The sequence below is a fragment of the Mobula hypostoma genome, chromosome 6, assembly GCF_963921235.1.
Source record: "Mobula hypostoma chromosome 6, sMobHyp1.1, whole genome shotgun sequence".
NCBI classification, from domain to species: Eukaryota; Metazoa; Chordata; class Chondrichthyes; order Myliobatiformes; family Myliobatidae; genus Mobula; species Mobula hypostoma.
This window is the reverse complement of record NC_086102.1, coordinates 28,379,824-28,400,472: the sequence shown is the minus strand read 5'-3', so window position 1 is coordinate 28,400,472 and position 20,649 is coordinate 28,379,824. Positions and strand designations below refer to the sequence as shown.

At 41.3% G+C, this 20,649-nt stretch overlaps 1 protein-coding gene across 4 annotated transcripts; it reads right to left on the bottom strand.

The window, feature by feature from the left end:
• Positions 1–312: 312 nt before the first annotated feature.
• Positions 313–19,290, bottom strand: cfap298 (cilia and flagella associated protein 298). 4 transcript variants are annotated; one of them, XM_063049812.1, is made up of 8 exons: positions 17,994–18,205; positions 15,628–15,768; positions 11,370–11,537; positions 8,564–8,631; positions 7,200–7,358; positions 6,869–7,000; positions 3,784–3,879; positions 358–2,136 (listed from the first exon to the last, which is right to left on the bottom strand). In XM_063049812.1, the coding sequence occupies exons 1-8, from the start codon at positions 18,034–18,036 to the stop codon at positions 2,023–2,025; spliced, it is 921 nt and encodes a 306-aa protein (XP_062905882.1). In that variant the 5' UTR covers positions 18,037–18,205; the 3' UTR covers positions 358–2,022. The 4 variants fall into 4 exon arrangements, with proteins under 4 accessions (XP_062905885.1, XP_062905882.1, XP_062905884.1 ...); XM_063049814.1 differs by lacking the exon at positions 17,994–18,205 and adding an exon at positions 19,185–19,284 and having other exon boundaries at positions 359–2,136; XM_063049813.1 differs by lacking the exon at positions 17,994–18,205 and adding an exon at positions 19,180–19,290 and having other exon boundaries at positions 360–2,136.
• Between the last annotated feature and the right edge of the window lie 1,359 nt (positions 19,291–20,649).

Genomic DNA, 20,649 nt, shown 5'->3' with positions numbered 1-20,649 from the left:
AAAATAATCTGGTCATCAATTTCTAACTTGAGTGCAAGATATCATGCTAAGCCTATAGTCGCTATCTGTTGTTCAAGTGTTATATTAATTTCAGGCTGAAAATTTGTATTTTGCAAAAGTGTTTTATTCACTGCACTGTTTTAAAAGATTACGACTTACTGAAGTATGGTCATGCAGCGAATTTAAACACTTGTATTTTGTGGTGGTGGGGAATGCTTTTCAGGTTGTTACTAAGATTTGAATTGCTTCTGCAATTTGGTGGAAAACAATCTTTATTCTCCCTTCGAGATGGCTCCCCCTTCTGTCTAAAGAGGTGAATTTATAAGTGGAATCTAAAAGGAAAAGTAATGTGATTTTTTTCCCCATAAACCATGTGATTGTCCTGTATGACAATTGTGTTTATTTTTTTTGGGGGGGGGGAGGGAATCCAAATCCAGTAATATTGATGTTGCACAGTCAGTATTCAGTATGTAGACAGTCAGCCCTGGCATTTGTGGAATTTTTTTTATATAAGTAGAAACTTGTTGATTATCAGGAACTTGAATCACTAGAATGCCTCTGTGCTAAAGAGAAAATAAGCCCAACCACCTGCAAAAGAATCCTCTAATGAGCAAATCAAGACCAAAACAGAACTTAAGTTGTAAATAATGTTTAGAAAGTGATTGATGAAATAAAATAGGAAAACACATTTAATAGATAGATTGGAAATGGTAAAAACTGTTTAAAATCTCCAGATTATATATTTACACATTACCAGGGCAAGAGGATTGCTTGGTAGTAATTATGCTTGCCCAAAATTTTTTAAAAAATCACTCGTATGCATAAGTTTTAATAAACATTTCTACCTAACTGGACACTGCCTGGCTTCATGACCCATGATGAGCAGTGTTGGACAACTGACCTCTGTATCCAACAGGCAGGCATCCAGCAAGGTGGTACAGCCTCCTTACCACAGACAGGCTTTGAATATCAAATTGTGATGCATTCCCCAACCACTCCAGAATTCTTTGCCAATATTCTTAATCATTTTTAATGCTGCAAATGCTTTTATCAATCAAAGGCTTTTTTGTTTCTGAATGTGAGAAGTAAACATTTAAATAAAGTTGCAGTAACAATGCAAAACATCTCAAAACCAGATAAGTTAGGCACTTAAATCAAATTGAGAATATATAGCAGGTTATGTAGCATGTGCAGGAGTGAGTTTTTGTTTTGAGATAATTTAGGGAAAAAAGAAGCACATCTTAAAACATAGAGGGAGGGGAGGGGAGGGGAGGGACAATGGAGAATGCATCTGATAGGGTGGAGATTGAGAAGCTGACAAAGTGTTTGTGCCAGCTGAGAGGTGGTTGTGAAGGTGTGTTAATTTGTCTGGAGGTGGTGTAAATGGAGAGAGATAAATTAGAGGGAAATAAAAAAAAATGCAATAACTGAAATACAGAATATGGGCACTTGATTCCCACTTTGCAACATGCGTGCACTCAAGTATAAGAGATACTGAAGGGTTGAAGTCGAGTAGTGGTCAGCATTAAAGAGAATGAAGTACAATTAGAGACCAAGCAAGCAGTGTCTAAACATGCACAGGCATATACAGAAGTTGCTCTTCAACTTGCTTCATAACACTGAGCACTGATAGCCTCAGCATTGCTTGCAAAGTTAAATTTGAGCCAGTGGCTTTTTCTAAGATATTGTAGAATCCTTAAAATTTTTAATCTGTGCATGAATCCTGAAGAATGTACAGCAAAATATAAACTGGAAAATAAATATTTATTTAACATAAATACAAGTGTTCCTGAATTTCAACATGTATAAAATAGAGCTAAAGAAAAGTTTCTACCAAACAAATTTATCATTAACAATATTTTGAAATCTAGAACTTTCCATTTGTTCAAAATGTAAAAGAGGCTTAGAGAATGACAGATTATTTCATTAGCTAAATTGCAAAAAGTTGAGATGGGAACATCATGGCATCCCCATTGTTTGTGATAGCAAAGCAGCAAAGTCTGCCAGGTGAGATGATCACTGTTATTTTCCAGGACCCCATCTGATGTTGCTTACACCCTGAAACTGCCTTTTCAGAGCATGCCTATCTGCCCAAGCTGAATCAAGATAGGATTCATCATCATTTTCATCAAGTTTCTGGAAAGAAACAATTCAAATATTCAAGTTAGAAATGTTCATTGAAAAAAAATTAAACATGCATTTTAAACAAATTTTTAAACTAGAAAAGAAAATGTAATCTTTTTTAATCTATCTATTGTTCAGTTTGCAGCTCTAGTCACTAGTATTCTTCTGAAATTCAGTGATCAGAGATTTTGCCAACTCAGTTTCTCGTGTCTTGACGTGACCAGGAATCAAATCTATATTCCATGTGCCAGAAGTATCCTTTCTCATATCAAAACTCCACAAACTCCAAGATGGGGGCTCACCAACACTACTACAACTGCGGCAACATAAGCTTGATATTGTACTCAAATTCATTACAATAAAGGCCTTCAAAACATTTTACTGTTGTCTGAATTCCTATTTTCTAACCATATGAAGGTTTAAATACCAATTTCTCCAATGTACTTTCAGGCTGTTTCATCATCGAATATGATTATGAATTATGTCTTGCTCAATTCCATATATCTGTCCTTAGAAACATAGAAAACCTACAGCACAAAACAGGCTCTTCGGCCCACAAAGTTGTGCCGAACATGTCCCTACCTTAGAAATTACTAGGCTTATCCATAGCCCTCTATTTTTCTAAGCTCCATGTACTGATCCAAAAGTTTCTTAAAAGACCCTATCATATCCGCCTCCACCACCGTTGCCAGCAGCCCATTCCACGCACTCACCACTCTGAGTGAAAAAACTTGCCCCTGATATCTCCTCTGTACCTGCTCCCCAGCACCTTAAACCTGTGTCCTCTTGTGGCAACCATTTTAGCCCTGGGAAAAAGCCTCTGACTATCCACACGATCAATGCCTCTCCATCTTATACACCTCTCAGGTCACCTCTCATTCTCCGTCGCTCCAAGGAGAAAAGGCCAAGATGTCCTTGCCCCATCTCTTGAAGTTCTTGGTTACCAAATTTATCAATCACAAGCTTGCTTATAACAACAGCATCAAATGCCACTTCAGAAAGCTACTTTTAAACAGTTACCACAATTTGCACATAGAAAAACAATTCTTAACTTTATTTCTGGAATGCCTGCCTTTTTGCTTTTTTGGTTATGTTCCCAAATCCTAGACTTCCAACTCAAGAGTGATATTATCCATCTACGTTCAGTTCTTAGTATCTTGATCTTCAATAACATCACTTTTTATAATCTAAATTCAAAGGGTATGCAACGAATGGAGTTCCAGTAATTCTGGTAACTCTACACTATAGAGTGCTGCAAAATCTGTATATCCTTCCAATACCGATCCCTGCAGGACACAAGTCATACTGTTCCAATCAGAATATCTGAGTATTGCCCCCATTGTGTCAATACTCGAAGAATTTCCTTGTTAAATTAATATTTTTGCCTTCACTTCCGTGATAGCAACTTGAGCAAATTAAACATCTACCTAAATATTCATGTGTCAACTTTAAAACATTTCAATTAGCTGCACTTCACATGACAAATCTGGGGCTCTATTAAAATTGTTCATTCCCTCTTTATAAGGGACTCCAACAGTTTCATAACAACCACTCTTGTCTATAATTCCCTGGTTCTTCCTTTCACATACTAAATAGCGAATGGATTTTCAGATTAAATGAAGGATAAAACTTCATGTAAGGTAGATAAAATTGCTGTACCTTGAGTTCTTCTTGTCTCCTGTAGTAATACATCATCATTTGCTTCTGTTCGTCTTCTGTGATAATTGGTTCTCTGGCTGGAGCACCATGACTTTGCTATTGAAAAATCAAAGCCACAAATTAGCATCCAGTTGCTAATGCTGCTTTGTTATTTTATGGCTATTAAACCTTTCCCTCTTTTCCTTCTGTCCTAATGTTTTTCACCAGTGCTTTGCTCCTGTGGGCTTTGTTTAGATATGTCCAGGTTATGCACAATGTCGTAACATCCCAACTTTTACACCACGCCTTAACTTCACAAACTTGCCATTTGCTTCCTCACCACCCTATCTAACCATGGTTCAAGGGACTATGGACTTGAATCCAAGATCCATCTGCTTTGCAACATTTTGCATTTTGTAGTGCTCTGCGTTTTACTGTGGAAGCTTTAGAGAGAGTGCACAGGAGATTTACCAGGATGCTGCCTGGATTAGAGAGCATGTCTATGAGGATAGGCTGAACAAGCTAGGGGTTTTCTCTTTGTAGCAAAGAAGAATCAGAGATGGCTTGACAGTTGTAAAGATAAGAGGCATAGATCAAGTGGACAGCCAGCAACTTTCTCCCACAGTGGAAAATGCTAATACAAAGGGGTATAATTTTATGGTGATTAAAGGAGTGTGGGAGAGGGGGATGTCAGAGGTAAGTTTTACACAGTGGTGGGTGTGCAGAATGCACTGTAAGGATGATGTTAGAAGCAGATACATTAGGGACATTTAGAAACTTAGGCACATGAATGATAGAAAAATCGAAGGAAATGTAGGAGGAAGGATTAGATTGATCTTGGAGTAGATTAAAATGTTGGCACATCATGGGCCAAAGGATTTATGCTATGCTGTTTGCACTATACTATGTTCTAAGTCGTTAACATGTATGATAAAAACAAAGGCCCCAACAAAGATTCCTGTAGTACACCACTGGTCACAGACTTCCAAGCAGATAAGCATTCTTGCACTGCTACTCTGCATCCTATCTCCAAGCTAATTTTGGATCCAATTAGCCACCTCCCCTTCAGTGCCATATGCCCAGCAATGTGGGACTTCAGTAAATTATTTGATAAAGTCTATATGGACAATGTCTGGTATACTGCCTTCATCAGTCATCTTAGTTAACACCTTAAAAAAAACTCAAATTAGTGAGATAGGATTTGCCACGCTGATCATCCCCGATCAGCACCTGCCTTTCCAAATATACTTGATTCTCATCCCTTATTTTCTGCAAGAATTCTCCTAGCACTGATATAAGCATCGTATACTTACCTACCTGGATTACCCAGCTACCCTTCATAAATAAAAGAACATTACCTATCCTCCAAAACCTCACTGTGGCTAGAGAAGATACAAATAATTGTCAAAGCCCCAGCTATATCTCCTCACAGCAAACTAGGATAGTTCTCATCTAGTTTTGGGAATATATTAACCCTTAGGCATCCCAAAATATCTAACATCATCTCCTTAATACTAACCATCTCTACACACCTCTCAAACTGCCATCTTCCATGTCTTCCTCCTTGGTGACTTGTCAAGGACCCAAGTTTTAATTTATGCTTCCCTCCTCGTTTAGCCCATGGATTTTAGTGTTTTCTACCATGGAGATACAACATTTTGTTTCTATGTGCTATATCAGCATACAGCGGGTACTGTCCCAATGATATTCTATGGCATTACTTCTCATTGTCCTAACCAGGTGAATTATCTGCAAACATTTATTGGTTAATGTATTTTTTACATCTCAATTTTGAAAGAACATTGGGGGTGGGGCAGTTTTCTTTTGGGTTTTGCTGATGATCTGTAATTTTGTGGGTGTATGGGGTGTCCAGGGAGGGAAAACACCTCTGGTGAAGGGGCTTGTCATGTCCATTCTGAGGCAGCTCACTCACCTTTGGGCCCCACTGGACACTCAGATCCTCGCCTGTGGCTCCAAGTAGCTGTTTGCATATGACAGCAGCCACATCCCAGTGCATCGCTTCAAAAGGCCAACTAAACCAGGTGAAGGTAGCTGGCAGGCCTCATACCCTGGTGAGATAGGGTAATACATGCCTGTTCTAGCATGTGAAGTCAGCTCCCGTGTACTGAGCAGATGAGATCAAGAGTAAGATCCAACAAGCGGGAAGGTGGTTCTGCAAAGCTTCGTGGAGTGAAATGGGCATGATATGACACAGAAGTAGTCACTGTCATCTACTGCAACCAAGACAGACCGCAGTTTGTGACTACTAGAGAGAGTGGAACTGCCTCAGTGCAATGGTTTCTCCACTTTAAAAACTCTTATACACAGGTCTCCTGTCATTGCTGGAAATGATGATGACTTAAGCCCAGCATCCAAACTGGGGCAAAGGCTGCCAAAGGCAGCTCCCTGGAGCCCTCTATCCTGAACAAGTCTTAGAAATTTTCCCAGGTGTAGCCAATTTTCTTAGTGTATCCTTCCTTTCCCAGCGATGCAGTCCTTGGAGCTTCTGTTGGCATTTCTGTAACATTTTATATATAAAAAAATAAATGGGATGGGGTTAGTAGCCCCTCGTCCAACCCTCCACCTTTTGCAGCTGGGCTTAGAACCATCCATGGCAAAGTTGGATACGATGGACAACCGATAATTTTGTGAAAGCTCTAGAGAAATACTGGAAGAATAGCAAATGCCCACAATCTTGAAGACAGTTGAGATAGCATATTTACAACATAGTGATAAGTTTTAACAGATCAAAGTTAACAGGATTTATACAGCTTAGTTTTACTGCCTCACATCTATTCCTCTAAATTTGAAGCTGTAGTGGGGCTTGAGAAAGGGGAAATAAAACATTTTTTTACTCTTTGCAAATCAAGTGCTTCTGATACTATTCTTAAACCTCAAAGAAGCAATCTAAAATTGCTTCTGGGATCAATTTTATGTTTACTCTCTCTGGCAAATTGCAACTTTAGAAAAAAAAAACACCCTCTTATTTAGTCCACTCTAAAAGGGGGAAAAAAGGAATTCCAAGTTATTCATCTTATGTTCATGATCAAATGCTTAAAAGTACTAGGCTGGTAATGCATTAAAGTACTCTTATCCACATATTTACCTTTTGTATCTTTACAACAATTTTGGTTTTCTCATTCTTGCCAAGATAATCAGATAGTTTCTTTCCTCTTTGCAACTCTTTTCCTGCCCACCACAGACGAGCCTCAGAATCTTCAATCACCATTTTCCCAGCCTACCAAAATAACGATTATACAATATTTAATAATTTCAAATACAATAATCTTTTTCATTAGCTGCTTATTTCCATTATTGAAACTTTAAGAAAAAATAATCTGTAAACATTCATGTATCTCAAAAATAAATGTAGGTGAAGAAATAGAATTCAAGCTGCTCTCATCTATCAGTTAACTCTCATATAGTTTTCTACTTGCCTGTAATCCGGACAGATCTTCTTTCCCTTCAAATTCTTGTCGGATTGGATCATGTGGTGGAAGTCCCATGGGGTAAACTATCATAACAGCTCCTCGCAGTTGGTCAAGTGCTTCGTTAACCATCTCCATTGTTACACATACGTTGGCCTGAATTTGTTTCTTATATAAAAGAGAGAACCAATCTTTCACTTGAGATGCTTGTTTGTTTCTGTCACAACTAAGTTATTAAACTTTTATCAAACAGTGCTCCTTAATGAGAAATGCCCTTGAACCAGGGACATACAGCAGCAGCAGCTTAACTCAGCTTGCGCAATTGCCCATATAGTAATCATCAGCTCAGGAAAAAAACTTAAGGATTTCTGATTTCAATCAGAAATAAGACTTGCTAGAAAGTGAGTTGATGGACATGAGGAAAATTGAGGGCAAGATCAAGCTTAATGCTAATGAAGTATTTGAACAGTTTTTCAATGTATTTCTTTACATTCTTTACAATAGAGTTTCTTTACATTCAAACTTGATAGAAAATAAACCAGTCAGATGACTATGAAATGGTTTGAAATGGATTTCTGGCATGTTAAAATTAAGTATTAGAGTTGTGTACAGTTCTGTTGCCACACTACTGGAAGGATGTGGCAGCATTAGGGACTGCAGAACAGATTCACCAGGATGCTGTCTGGAATGTAGGGCTGTAATTATAAGAGATTAGATAGGCCAAGTTTATTCTCACTACACAAGGTTGAGGAGTAACTTTAGAGATTTATAAAATAAGGAGCAAGATGGGACAAGTAATCCTTTTTTGCAGGGTAGTGAAGGTTTTGCAGTGACAGGGAAGAAATCTAAGGGAGATCTGAAGGCTAAGCTTTTCCACAGCAAACATCTGGATCAAGTTGCCAGAGGGGTAGTGGAGACAGTACAATTACAATGTTTAAACAGGTACATGGAAAGGAAAGGCAAAAAGATACAAGCCAAATATTTGCAACAATGATTAGTGTAGATAAGCATCATAGTCAGCATATGTGAAGTAGGCAGAAAGAATCCATTTTTGTTATTTATTTCCTTTTATAATGAATGAACCTTTGTTCCAGAGGTAGAATCTTTCAAATCTATTAAACTAAAGTCTTCATCTTTCTAAGATCTCAATCAAGTAACTTTTTAAAAAAAACTGCAGAAAAGTTGGTTCTCCTGGGGTCCAGGACAATAAGTAACCCACAAACAACAACACAAAAATCAACAATATTTTAATTTTATTCCACTGCTTCCTGCAATCTTCTTGTGTCTAAAACAGCCGCCTTGTTAAAAAATATCAGGCAGTAATTATACTTGGGTTGTAAAGTGGATTTGGCCATCTTAATTATAAAATATACCTTTGAAATTAGTGCTTTTGCCTCTTCTTTAGTTTTTGTTAAAACTGCTTTCATTGACTGATTTGGAGCTGGAAAAGGAAAAGATGACATTTTCAGACCAGTTTCCTGAACAATGTTTCACATCAGCTTTCTTTAAAAGTAAACATAGAAACATAGAAAATAGGTGCAGGAGTAGGCCATTCGGCCCTTCGAGCCTGCACCGCCATTTATTATGATCATGGCTGATCATCCAACTCAGAACCCAGCCTTCCCTCCATACCCCCTGACCCCTGTAGCCACAAGGGCCATATCTAACTTCCTTTTAAACATAGCTAATGAACTGGCCTCAACAGTTTGCTGTGGCAGAGAATTCCACAGATTCACCACTCTCTGTGTGAAGAAGTTTTTCCTAATCTCGGTCCTAAAAGGCTTCCCCTCTATCCTCAAACTGTGACCCCTTGTTCTGGACCTCCCCAACATCGGGAACAATCTTCCCGCATCTAGCCTGTCCAATCCCTTTAGGATCTTATACGTTTCAATCAGATCCCCCCTCAATCTTCTAAATTCCAACGAGTACAAGCCCAGTTCATCCAGTCTTTCTTCATATGAAAGACCTGCCATCCCAGGAATCAATCTGGTGAACCTTCTTTGTACTCCCTCTATGGCAAAGATGTCTTTCCTCAGATTAGGGGACCAAAACTGCACACAATACTCCAGGTGTGGTCTCACCAAGGCCTTGTACAACTGCAGTAGTACCTCCCTGCTCCTGTACTCGAATCCTCTCGCTATAAATGCCAGCATACCGTTCGCCTTTTTCACCGCCTGCTGTACCTGCATGCCCACTTTCAATGACTGGTGTATAATGACACCCAGGTCTCGTTGCACCTCCCCTTTTCCTAATCGGCCACCATTCAGATAATAATCTGTTTTCCTATTTTTGCCACCAAAGTGGATAACTTCACATTTATCCACATTAAATTGCATCTGCCACGAGTTTGCCCACTCACCCAACCTATCCAAGTCACCCTGCATCCTCTTAGCATCCTCCTCACTGCTAACACTGCCACCCAGCTTCGTGTCATCCGCAAACTTGGAGATGCTGCATTTAATTCCCTCATCCAAGTCATTAATATATATTGTAAACAACTGGGGTCCCAGCACTGAGCCTTGCGGTACCCCACTAGTCACCGCCTGCCATTCTGAAAAGGTCCCGTTTATTCCCACTCTTTGCTTCCTGTCTGCTAACCAATTCTCCACCCACACCAATACCTTACCCCCAATACCGTGTGCTTTAAGTTTGCACATTAATCTCCTGTGTGGGACCTTGTCAAAAGCCTTTTGAAAATCCAAATATACCACATCCACTGGTTCTCCCCTATCCACTCTACTAGTTACATCCTCAAAAAATTCTATGAGATTCGTCAGACATGATTTTCCTTTCACAAATCCATGCTGACTTTGTCCGATCATTTCACCGCTTTCCAAATGTGCTGTTATCACATCCTTGATAACTGACTCCAGCAGTTTCCCCACCACCGACGTTAGGCTAACCGGCCTATAATTCCCCGGTTTCTCTCTCCCTCCTTTTTTAAAAAGTGGGGTTACATTAGCCACCCTCCAATCCTCAGGAACTAGTCCAGAATCTAACGAGTTTTGAAAAATTATCACTAATGCATCCACTATTTCTTGGGCCACTTCCTTAAGCACTCTGGGATGCAGACCATCTGGCCCTGGGGATTTATCTGCCTTCAATCCCTTCAATTTACCTAACACCACTTCCCTACTAACATGTATTTCGCTCAGTTCCTCCATCTCACTGGACCCTCTGTCCCTTACTATTTCTGGAAGATTATTTATGTCCTCCTTAGTGAAGACAGAACCAAAGTAATTATTCAATTGGTCTGCCATGTCCTTGCTCCCCATAATCAATTCACCTGTTTCTGTTTGCAGGGGACCTACATTTGTCTTTATCAGTCTTTTCCTTTTTACATATCTATAAAAGCTTTTACAGTCCGTTTTTATGTTCTCTGCCAGTTTTCTCTCATAATCTTTTTTCCCCTTCCTAATTAAGCCCTTTGTCCTCCTCTGCTGAACTCTGAATTTCTCCCAGTCCTCAGGTGAGCCACTTTCTCTGGCTAATTTGTATGCTACTTCTTTGGAATTGATACTATCCCTAATTTCTCTTGTCAGCCACGGGTGCACTACCTTCCTTGATTTATTCTTTTGCCAAACTGGGATGAACAATTGTTGTAGTTCATCCATGCAACCTTTAAATGCCTGCCATTGCATATCCACCGTCAATCCTTGAAGTGTCATTTGCCAGTCTATCTTAGCTAATTCACGACTCATACCTTCAAAGTTACCCCTCTTTAAGTTCAGAACCTTTGTTTCTGAATTAACTACGTCACTCTCCATGTTAATGAAAAATTCCACCATATTATGGTCACTCTTACCCAAGGGGCCTCTCACGACAAGATCGCTAATTAACCCTTCCTCATTGCTCAAAACCCAGTCCAGAATAGCCTGCTCTCTAGTCGGTTCCTCGACATGTTGGTTCAAAAAACCATCCCGCATACATTCAATCAGTATTAATAATTCCTAATTTTTAAGATAGCATTTCTAATAGTAGGTATGAAGCCTTTATTTCCTTATAAATCTTTAATTTTAAACTTCATTTTTGTTTGCAGCAGTTTTCATTTTCTGCAACTTAATCTCTTGCAATAGAGGGAATTAGAAAGGAGTCTTCTCAGTTTTGGTCTACAGTAAAACATGGGAGGACCAAAATCCTGCAAATAGTTCAGAATGTTGTCAACTCCCATCATCTTACCTTGTCCATTTCTCCGTCCAATTTCATCTTTTTTAAATTCAGAACCTCCACTGGGTATACATTTCTCTGCCCACTCATCCTTCAGTTTGAGTTCTTCTATCTGCTCATCTGTTAGTCCTTGCATATTAATAGGAAGGAAGGTACCATGCTCTGCCAATTCACTTATTTCTAAAAAAAACATTTGAAAGCTGAGTCAGGATGTTGAACAGTGTCTTCCAAGTAAGACTTGCACAAAACAATAGGGATTTTCATCAGAATGGATCAGATATTTGCCTGATCACTAGTCTACTTATTTCATCAGTGGATCAAAAGTTTGTAGATTCTAGAGACTTCAGCAAAAATTCCACAAGCTCAATCCATTTGAGAGTGCTTTACAGTTAAGAGGTGCTATCATTCAGTTGAACTGCTATTAAACAGACATTACAACTATTTTATTGGGTGGATGGAAATTTTCATAGCTTCCTGGTATTCGTCAAACAGGTAGCTAACAGGTATTCCTCAAACACACATAACAAAATAAACTAAGGGCCAAAATTAATCAGATCTTCTCATTTTCAAATTTAACTTTTGATTTTTTGAAGAATACATCTCACAATGCTCTGAACACATCATTAGTGATGTAACCCGAGGTCATTGGGTGCTTCGGGTCTTTCGTCAGACCCCTGACCCAGGTGACCCAGCTGTGGTTGACCAAGCCGAGGCTTGCGTAGAGGTAGCATGTGCCGCAGATCCCCGTGGACTTGGTCTCTTCATTCAAAGCCATCTTGTGGCTTTCTCTGCTGCCTCGGTAATGTTGCTAACGGCTCTCTGCCTCCTTGTACCAGCTGAGATACTGGCACGATTAGCTGACAGGCAGGAGGTAGTGAGTGAGAATAAAGTGTTTTTTCTAGTTGACCGCCAGTATGTAACTGCTACTTTTCACATTGTTTGTCAATGATTTGGATAATGGAATTGGTGACTTTGTGGCAAAGTTTGCAGATGATACAAAGACAGGTGGAGGGGAGATCGTGCTGAGGAAGCAATGCGATTGCAGCTGGACAGACAAATTGGAAGAATGGACAAAAAAGTGGCAGATGGAATGCAGTGGTAAATGTATGATAATGCATTTTGGTAAAGGGCACAATAGTGTGGACTATTATCTAAATAGGGAGCGGTGCAGAGGGACTTGGAAGATCTTGTGCAAGACTCCCAGGAAGTTAATTTCCAGGTTGAGTCTGTGGTAGAGAAGGCAAATGCAACGTTGGCATTAATTTCAAAGGGAACAGGATATAAGAGCAAGGAGATAATTCTGAGGCTTTATAAGACACTAGTCAGGCCACACTTGGGAGTATTGTCAACAGTTTTGGGCCCCTTATCTCAGAAAAGATGTGTTGTCATTGGAGAGACTCCAGAGGTTCACGAGGATGGTTCTGGGAATGAAGGGACTAACATGAGTGTTTGGCAGCTTTGGGCATGTACTCACTGGAATTTACAAGAATGCAGAGGTGATCTCATTGAAACCTACCGAATGTTCAAAGGACTAGACCGTGGATGTGGAGAGGATGTTTCCTCTGGTAGGGGGCATCCTGAACTCGGGGGCAAAGCCTCAAAATTGAGGGGGGCAACATTTTAGAACAGAGGTAAGGAGTAATTTTTTTAGCCAGAGAGTAGCAAATCCATAGAATGCTCTGCCACAGACTATGGAGGAAGCCAAGTCTGTGGGTATACTTAAGGTGGAAGTTGATTGTTTCCTGATCGGTCAGGGTATGGTGAGAGGGCAAGTGTATGGGGTTGAGTGGGAACAACTGAGCAGACTCTGTGGGCCAAATGGCCTAATTCTGCTCCTATGTCTTACTGTCTTATGGCTTTGTGAAGAGACTGTCCAGTGACGCCCCAGCAACCCACTCCAACAGACATAGCAGTTTACCTTCCATCCCTGCCTCCAACAGTCACTGACCATCATCTTCCAGGAGTTGACAGTACTGCGGGAGGAGCATCTGGAGGAGGCCCACGAGAGGAAGCTTGCCAGATACGAAGAACTGGTCAGTGACTCTCGGAGGCAGGGATGGAAGGCAAAGTGCATGCCCATTGAAGTAGGCTGCCAGTGCTTTGCTGGACAGTCTCTTCAAAGAGCCTTCAGCACACTGGGCATCACTGGTACAAGGAGGTAGAGAGTCATCGGCAACATTACTGCGGCAGCAGAGAAAGCCACAAGATGGCTCTGGATGAAGACAGCAAGCCCATGGGGATTTGCAGCACATGCTACCTGAACACAAGTCGTGCCTTGATCAACCAAATCCCAATGCACCTGATGACCTCGGGTTACATCACTGTGTTCAGGGCATCGCGAGGTGTGCTTTTTCCAAATGAAGTACAAAATAGAAATGGAGTGTAATCCTCAGAGATCAGAAAACTAAAATAATAGGGACAAGCAGTTATCTCAAACAATCAGAATGCAGAATTATATACCTAATATATAAGGAAGTGAAAGCTGGAGCATTCTGATATGCAATATGCATGAGGTAAGTCCATATGGGAGTGGAAATACTGGGAGATCCCTGCTAAATTAGTTGGATTCCTCCCTCTAAAGCAGGAGATCCTAACCTTTTTTTTTTAAATGCCATGGACCAATATCATTAAGCAAGAGGGTCCGTGGACCCCAGGTTGGGAACCCCTGCTCTCAGGTGAAGCTGTTAATATGTTCTGGTTTAAAAGTTCAGGTTAACAGTATATCAGGGCCAAATATACAACTACAGATACCATCAACAGCAAGTTCCGTAGAAGCACTGATAGGAACATGGGATGCATTGTCATAGCTTCCTGAAACTGACGCTTGTAGACAGGATAGTAAGGGAGGGACCTAGCATGCTTTCATTCACAGGCAGGAATTCAGAGTATTGGAGTTGGGACATCATGTTTGCAATGATACAAGACATTGGCTCAGTTAGCATTCCATCTATAAAGTCAGGTTTGTATGATCTATTTCATGCTGCACAATTTCTCCCCAGATTTATAATTCAGTTTGGACTCCACTTTGTCCCTCAGCACCATGTGGGTACCTGAATGATCTTTCCAGTTGAGACAAAGATTCAGTTAACCCTCTTCTATCTAGTCTATTCAATTCAGTACTCTTGATGTGTCCTGTTCAATATCAGCAAGACCAAGTATGCTGAGACTAGGCAACAAATTTTTGCAGAGCACCTGCACACTGGGTGCACTCGTCTTGAGCGCTCTGTTGCATGCCATTTCAATTCTCAATCCTACTTCCATACTGTCCATCCTCTGCTTTCTCCACTGCTAGCATGAAGCCCAATGCTAACTAGAACAATTTTCCAATTTCAGATAACCCTCACCTCTGGTTTCACCACTCTCTTCCCCCACTATCTGATCTTCTTCTCGTCCTCTTATGTCTGTCCCTGTACCTACAAACTCCTCCACCTCATAATTACAGCTACTAACCCTCACCTGGCTTGATCAGTCCATCAACTAACTTTCCCTCAACTTGCTCCTCACCCAATCTACCCGTCCTCCATCTCACCACTCCCCCCAGTTTTGATGCAGGGTTTCAACCTGAAACATCAACAACTCCTTCCCCTACCCCCAAATGCTGCTCAGCCTGCTGATTTCCTCCAGCAGGTTTGTTGTAAATAAAGAGAAGTCCATCCTGAACTGCCTGCCTGTGCCAAGATACTGATCTCAGAATAAACGCCAATAATGGCTCTACAAATGTTGTTGTACTCTCTGAAGCTTTCCACTGATTCCACAGTTGATTCTAAATGGAAACTGTACAGGAACACAAGATTATTATCCTACTTTAGCATTCAACTGCTATCTCAGCTATAATAATCCTTCAGTTATGGATGTTGAGAATCAACTTAATTGTGTAGAAAATAATACCCCAACTCAATATTCATTATGGTTATGTGCAATTTTCCCAGGGCAGTGGTTTGCCATTACTTTCTCTTGGCAGTGTCTTTACAAGATGGGTGAACTCAGCCATTATCAATACTCTTCAGAGATTGTCTGCCTGGCATCAATGGTCACATAACCAGGATTTGTGATATGCACCAGCCACTCATACAACCATCCACCACCCGCTCCCTTGGATTCACATGACCCTGGGGGCTAGCGGAGGGAAGGAGCACCTTACACCTCCTTCAGTAGAGATGCATCTCCATCCCACCACCCCAATTTTGCTTTTATTAATCACATTTGATTACGCCTAATTTATTCATGCCAATGTATTAACACATTTTCAGGAACTTTATCAAATACTCACCCGAACAAATCCTGTCTACTTTGAGTCTGCCATTGTAAATGGCTGATACTTGCTTGGTTAGATCCTCCACTGTAACATCTACTGTGGTGTCAAGCAAAAATTGGCTTTCACTACCATGTTTGATGTGTAATTGAACCATAGCTAGAATTTAAAATAAACAATATTTAGTATACAAAGATTATACAAGAACAACACTGGAGGTAAACAACAATGATATGTGACTGATTGGAGTGGGTAGAAGCCCCCTTTATGGTTTTTGGGAGGGAGGGACAAAAGGTGAAAATGAAAATACAGGAAAGATGGGAGAAAGGGAGATGCAGTGGATGTTGTACATTTGGATTTTCAGAAGGCCTTTGACAAGGTGTCACACATGAGGCTGCTTGACAAGATAAGAGCCCATGGAATTACGGGAAAGTTACATACGTGGATAGAGCATTGGCTGATTGGCAGGAAACAGAGTGGGAATAAAGGGATCCTATTCTGGTTGGCTGCCCGTTACCAGTGGTGTTCCACAGGGGTCCGTGTTGGGGCTGCATCTTTTTACGTTGTACATCAACCATTTGGATTATGGAATAGATGGCTTTGTGGCTAAGTTTGCTGACGATACAAAGATAGGTGGAGGGGCCGGTAATGCTGAGGAAACGGAGAGTCTGCAGAGAGACTTGGATAGATTGGAAGAATGGGCAAAGAAGTGGCAAATGAAATACAATGTTGGAAAGTTTATGGTTATGCATTTTGGCAGAAGAAATAAACAGGCAGACTATTATTTAAATGGGGAAAGAATTCAAAGTTCTGAGATGCAACGGGACTTGGGAGTCCTCGTACAGGATACCCTTAAGGTTAACCTCCAGGTTGAGTCGGTAGTGAAGAAGGCGAATGCAATGTTGGCATTCATTTCTAGAGGAATAGAGTATAGGAGCAGGGATGTGATGTTGAGGCTCTATAAGGCGCTGGTGAGACCTCACTTGGAGTACTGTGGGCAGTTTTGGTCTCCTTATTTAGTCATAGTCATACTTCATTGATCCCGGGGGAAATTGGTTTTCATTACAGTTGCAACATAAATAAATAGTAATAAAACCATAAATAGTTAAATAGTAATATGTAAATTATGCCAGTAAATTATGAAATAAGTCCAGGACCAGCCTATTGGCTCAGGGTGTCTGACCCTCCAAGGGAGGAGTTGTAAAGTTTGATGGCCACAGGCAGGAATGACTTCCTATGACGCTCTGTGTTGCATCTCGGTGGAATGAGCCTCTGGCTGAATGTACTCCTGTGCCCAACCAGTACATTATGTAGTGGATTAAATCCTTACGAATGAAGGATTTACGAATTTAAGAAAGGATGTGCTGACGTTGGAGAGGGTACAGAGAAGATTCACTAGAATGATTCCAGGAATGAGAGGGTTAACATATGAGGAACGTTTGTCTGCTCTTGGACTGTATTCCTTGGAGTTTAGAAGAATGAGGGGAGACTTCATAGAAACATTTTGAATGTTGAAAGGCATGGACAGAGTGGATGTGGCAAAGTTGTTTCCCATGATGGGGGAGTCTAGTATGACAGGGTATGACTTGAGGATTGAAGGGTACCCATTCAGAACAGAAATGCGAAGGAATTTTTTTTGTCAGAGGGTGGTGAATCTATGGAATTTATTGCCACGGGCAGCAGTGGAGGCCAAGTCATTGGGTGTATTTAAGGCAGAGATTGATAGGTATCTGAGTAGCCACGGCACCAAAGGTTATGGTGAGAAGGTGGGGGAGTGGGACTAAATGGGAGAGTGGATCAGCTCATGATAAAATGGCGGAGCAGACTCAATGGGCCGAATGGCCGACTTCTGCTCCTTTGTCTTATGGTCTTATGAAAAAGCCACAGCCACTCATAGAAAAGAGTAGAATTTGATTAAGTTCATAAATTTGCAGTTATAATACAAAGCTATCAGCATAACCATACAGGAAAGAAAAGCAAAGAACATGAATATTTTTAGAAGGAATGCCATATATCCCATGAAATAACCTCCACTACCATAAGCGTGTCTCGTTTTTAAAAAATAAAATAAAGGAAGTGAGTTATTAAAGGAGAAGGTATTCATTGCAAGAACTAATTCAGCCAGGTGAAGGAAAGTGATTCGACAAGGGCTTACTAGTGGTCCTGTAAAAGATGAAGGTTAATAGTATTAAACATCCTACAAGGTGCTTATTGGTTAAGGTTAGGAAACCACAAGCTTTTAAAGTGGAGTACCAGTTTGTAGCTAGCTGCTACAGCCTGTTGACTTCCACCTGAAGCTAAAACTCGAATGGTGATTGCCAGTCTCTGAGTATACTGATGCGAAATAAATGGTTGGAGACGATGAACCAAATCGTCAAATCTACCTGCCGACATCTGAAAATATTTGAAATGCCTTTCCTCGTCCATCTCTCTTAGTAGCCGGACAAGCGCAGAAAATTCACTCTCCGTCTGCCTCAATCCGTTCAATGGTCGTACACGCCATCTCCTCCGATGTCTTCTCTCTTTTCTGCATTGCAGTAATTTCAGTAAAAGTAACTCTTGTTCAACCTTTATTAGCTCCAACTCCAACACGATGCGCTCCGTGTCAGTCACCATTGTTTGAAGTACACAAAGAAACTCAATGCGGTGGCACAGAAACTCCACCGCCAACCAGTGTTGTGGCAGTGAATTGCAGCGCGACGCAACGCCAACGCACAGGTATAAATGCCCATAGCGGCGTAGAGCCTACGCGGCCCTGACTCTACGACCGTAAAGGAATCTTTACTAATACTGTACAACAACAGGAATTCTGCAGATGCTGGCAATTCAAGCAACACACATCAAAGTTGCTGGTGAACGCAGCAGGCCAGGCAGCATCTCTAGGAAGATCCTGAACGTCGACTGCACCTCTTCCTAGAGATGCTGCCTGGCCTGCTGCGTTCACCAGCAACTTTGATGTGTGTTTACTAATGCTGTTCTCGGTATGACTTTCATTTGCAGGTTGCCTTCTTTTGTACATTGGCGTTTGTCGGTCTTTGTTCGTGTATAATTTTTCGTAAATTCTTATTGCATTTCTATTTTTTTCCTGTAGATGTATGCAACAAAATGAATCTTGAGGTAGTAGTTTCGTACAGGTACCTTAGTAATAAATTTACTTTGATCTTTGAAACTGGGGGTGGTTGGTAGCGAAGAACTTGTTTTAAACAGAGTGCAGATGCCGGAATGCAGAACGACACACAATGCACTGGAGAACCTCAGCGGGTCAGGCAGCATCTTTGCCCCAGTCCTGGTGTCTCGACGCGAAACACTGAATGCCCATTTCCCTCCAAAAATGCTGCTCGACCCGCTGAGCTCCTCGTGTGTTGAACTTGAACTTTTTCCTAATACCGAGTAAATTTTATATTTTAATTTCTGGCTATTACTCGGACCCAAGACGCTGTTTTCGAAACAAGACCACGAGTTGCTATGGTGACCAACACGACTCCGCAATTTAACAGCTTCGGAACAGAAGAAACGAAATGCACAACACTGCTGAAATTAAATGTATTAATTCCCCACAATTAGACATACCTTACCCAACAGCCCGAGCTTTAAATTCCCCGAGCACAGGCTACGAGAGAGCTCAACGCTTTGCAGGCGCACGAAAAGCAACCCGGAAGAACATACGTACTGGAAATCGGCAATGTACCCTTTGGGCGCATGCGTGTTGACGAGACTTGCCGGAGCCTCTCACGGACGCGCATGCGTTACATTGCACGCGAGCTGTTCTTGGCCGCCTTCCGTTCAGGCGCATGCGAATTGACATATATTGCCGGCCCTCCCTCGTCCAGGGTGGCACTATTTGTTTCTAAGGTTTGTGTGCTATGCCTTGGGGTTTATATTTTCTCTGTAATGACAAGTTAACTTGTTTCGGCAATTCTCGGAAGTTCTGTATGACGAGTCGGTGCTTTAACAAGTTACTTTGTAAGTTGGCTCAGTCGCAGCGGTTCATGGTTACAGGTAAAAACTGTCAAATTAAATATAAGATGGTTTATTGTTGACACTTGTACCGAGGTACTTTGAACAACTTGTCTTGCATACCGTTCAATTTATTATAATAGAGTAATGAAATGGTGCAAAGCAAAACTTTAATTATAACACATTAGTCTGCATCACAGAGCGAATACAGTACAGGTAGCTAGTAAACTGCAAAATCATATCGATGTACACCGAGAGGTCGAGTTGATTGAGCCTGGTGGCACCTGCTTTCATATCTTACCCATGGAAGATGCCCTCACCTGCATCTCCATTTCTCAGACATTCACACTCACCCCTTCTTCCCGCTCGTCCTTACCTACCACCCCATTAGCCTCTGCACCCAACACATCATTTCCAGGATGTTTGGGGTGGGTGGAAGTTTTCATTGTGTTGCCTGCTTTTCTGAGCAGCAAAACGTGTAGACAGAGGCTATGGTGGGGAGGCTGGTTTCTATGATGTGCTAAGGCTGTTTGTTTGCAACTCTCTTCAGTTTCTTGAATTCATGGGAAGAGTAGTTGTTGTACCAAACTATTAATGTACTTGGTCCATTTCTGACACCTCTCTCCACTTTCTTGATCTCTGTCTTCAGCATTGGAGACAAACTTTCTACCAATATCCCTTATAAACCCACCAATTCCCTTGGCAATCTTGACTATACCTCTGTCTGTAAAAATGCCATTCCATTTTCTCAGTTCCTTCTTTACCGCATCTGTCCCCAGGATGTGGCTTTCCTTTCCAAGGCATCAGAGAAGTTGTCCTCCTTCAAAGAATGGGGGTCCCACTCCTCCACCATTGAGGCTGCCCTCACCTGCATCTCCACCATTTCCCAAACATCCACATTCACCCCATCTTCCCATTTGCCCTTGCCTACCAAATACAACTTTACCTCCCCCCACCTCGCTCTTTGCTTTCTGCAGCATTTGCTTCCTCTGTGGTTCTCTTGTCCTTTCATCCTCCCCACTGGCACTTACCTCGACAAGTGGCAGAAGTGCTACACCTGCCCACTCACCTTCTCCCTCACCT

Coding starts and splice junctions, on each gene's coding strand:
- cfap298 (XM_063049812.1), bottom strand. CDS start 18,036: ATGGACGAGGAAAGGCATTTCAAATATTTTCAGATGTCGGCAG. Junction 7,359..8,563: donor CAAAAGCACTAATTTCAAAG/GTATATTTTATA, acceptor CTTTTATATAAG/AAACAAATTCAGGCCAACGT. Junction 2,137..3,783: donor GGAGACAAGAAGAACTCAAG/GTACAGCAATTT, acceptor GTTTCTTTCCAG/AAACTTGATGAAAATGATGA.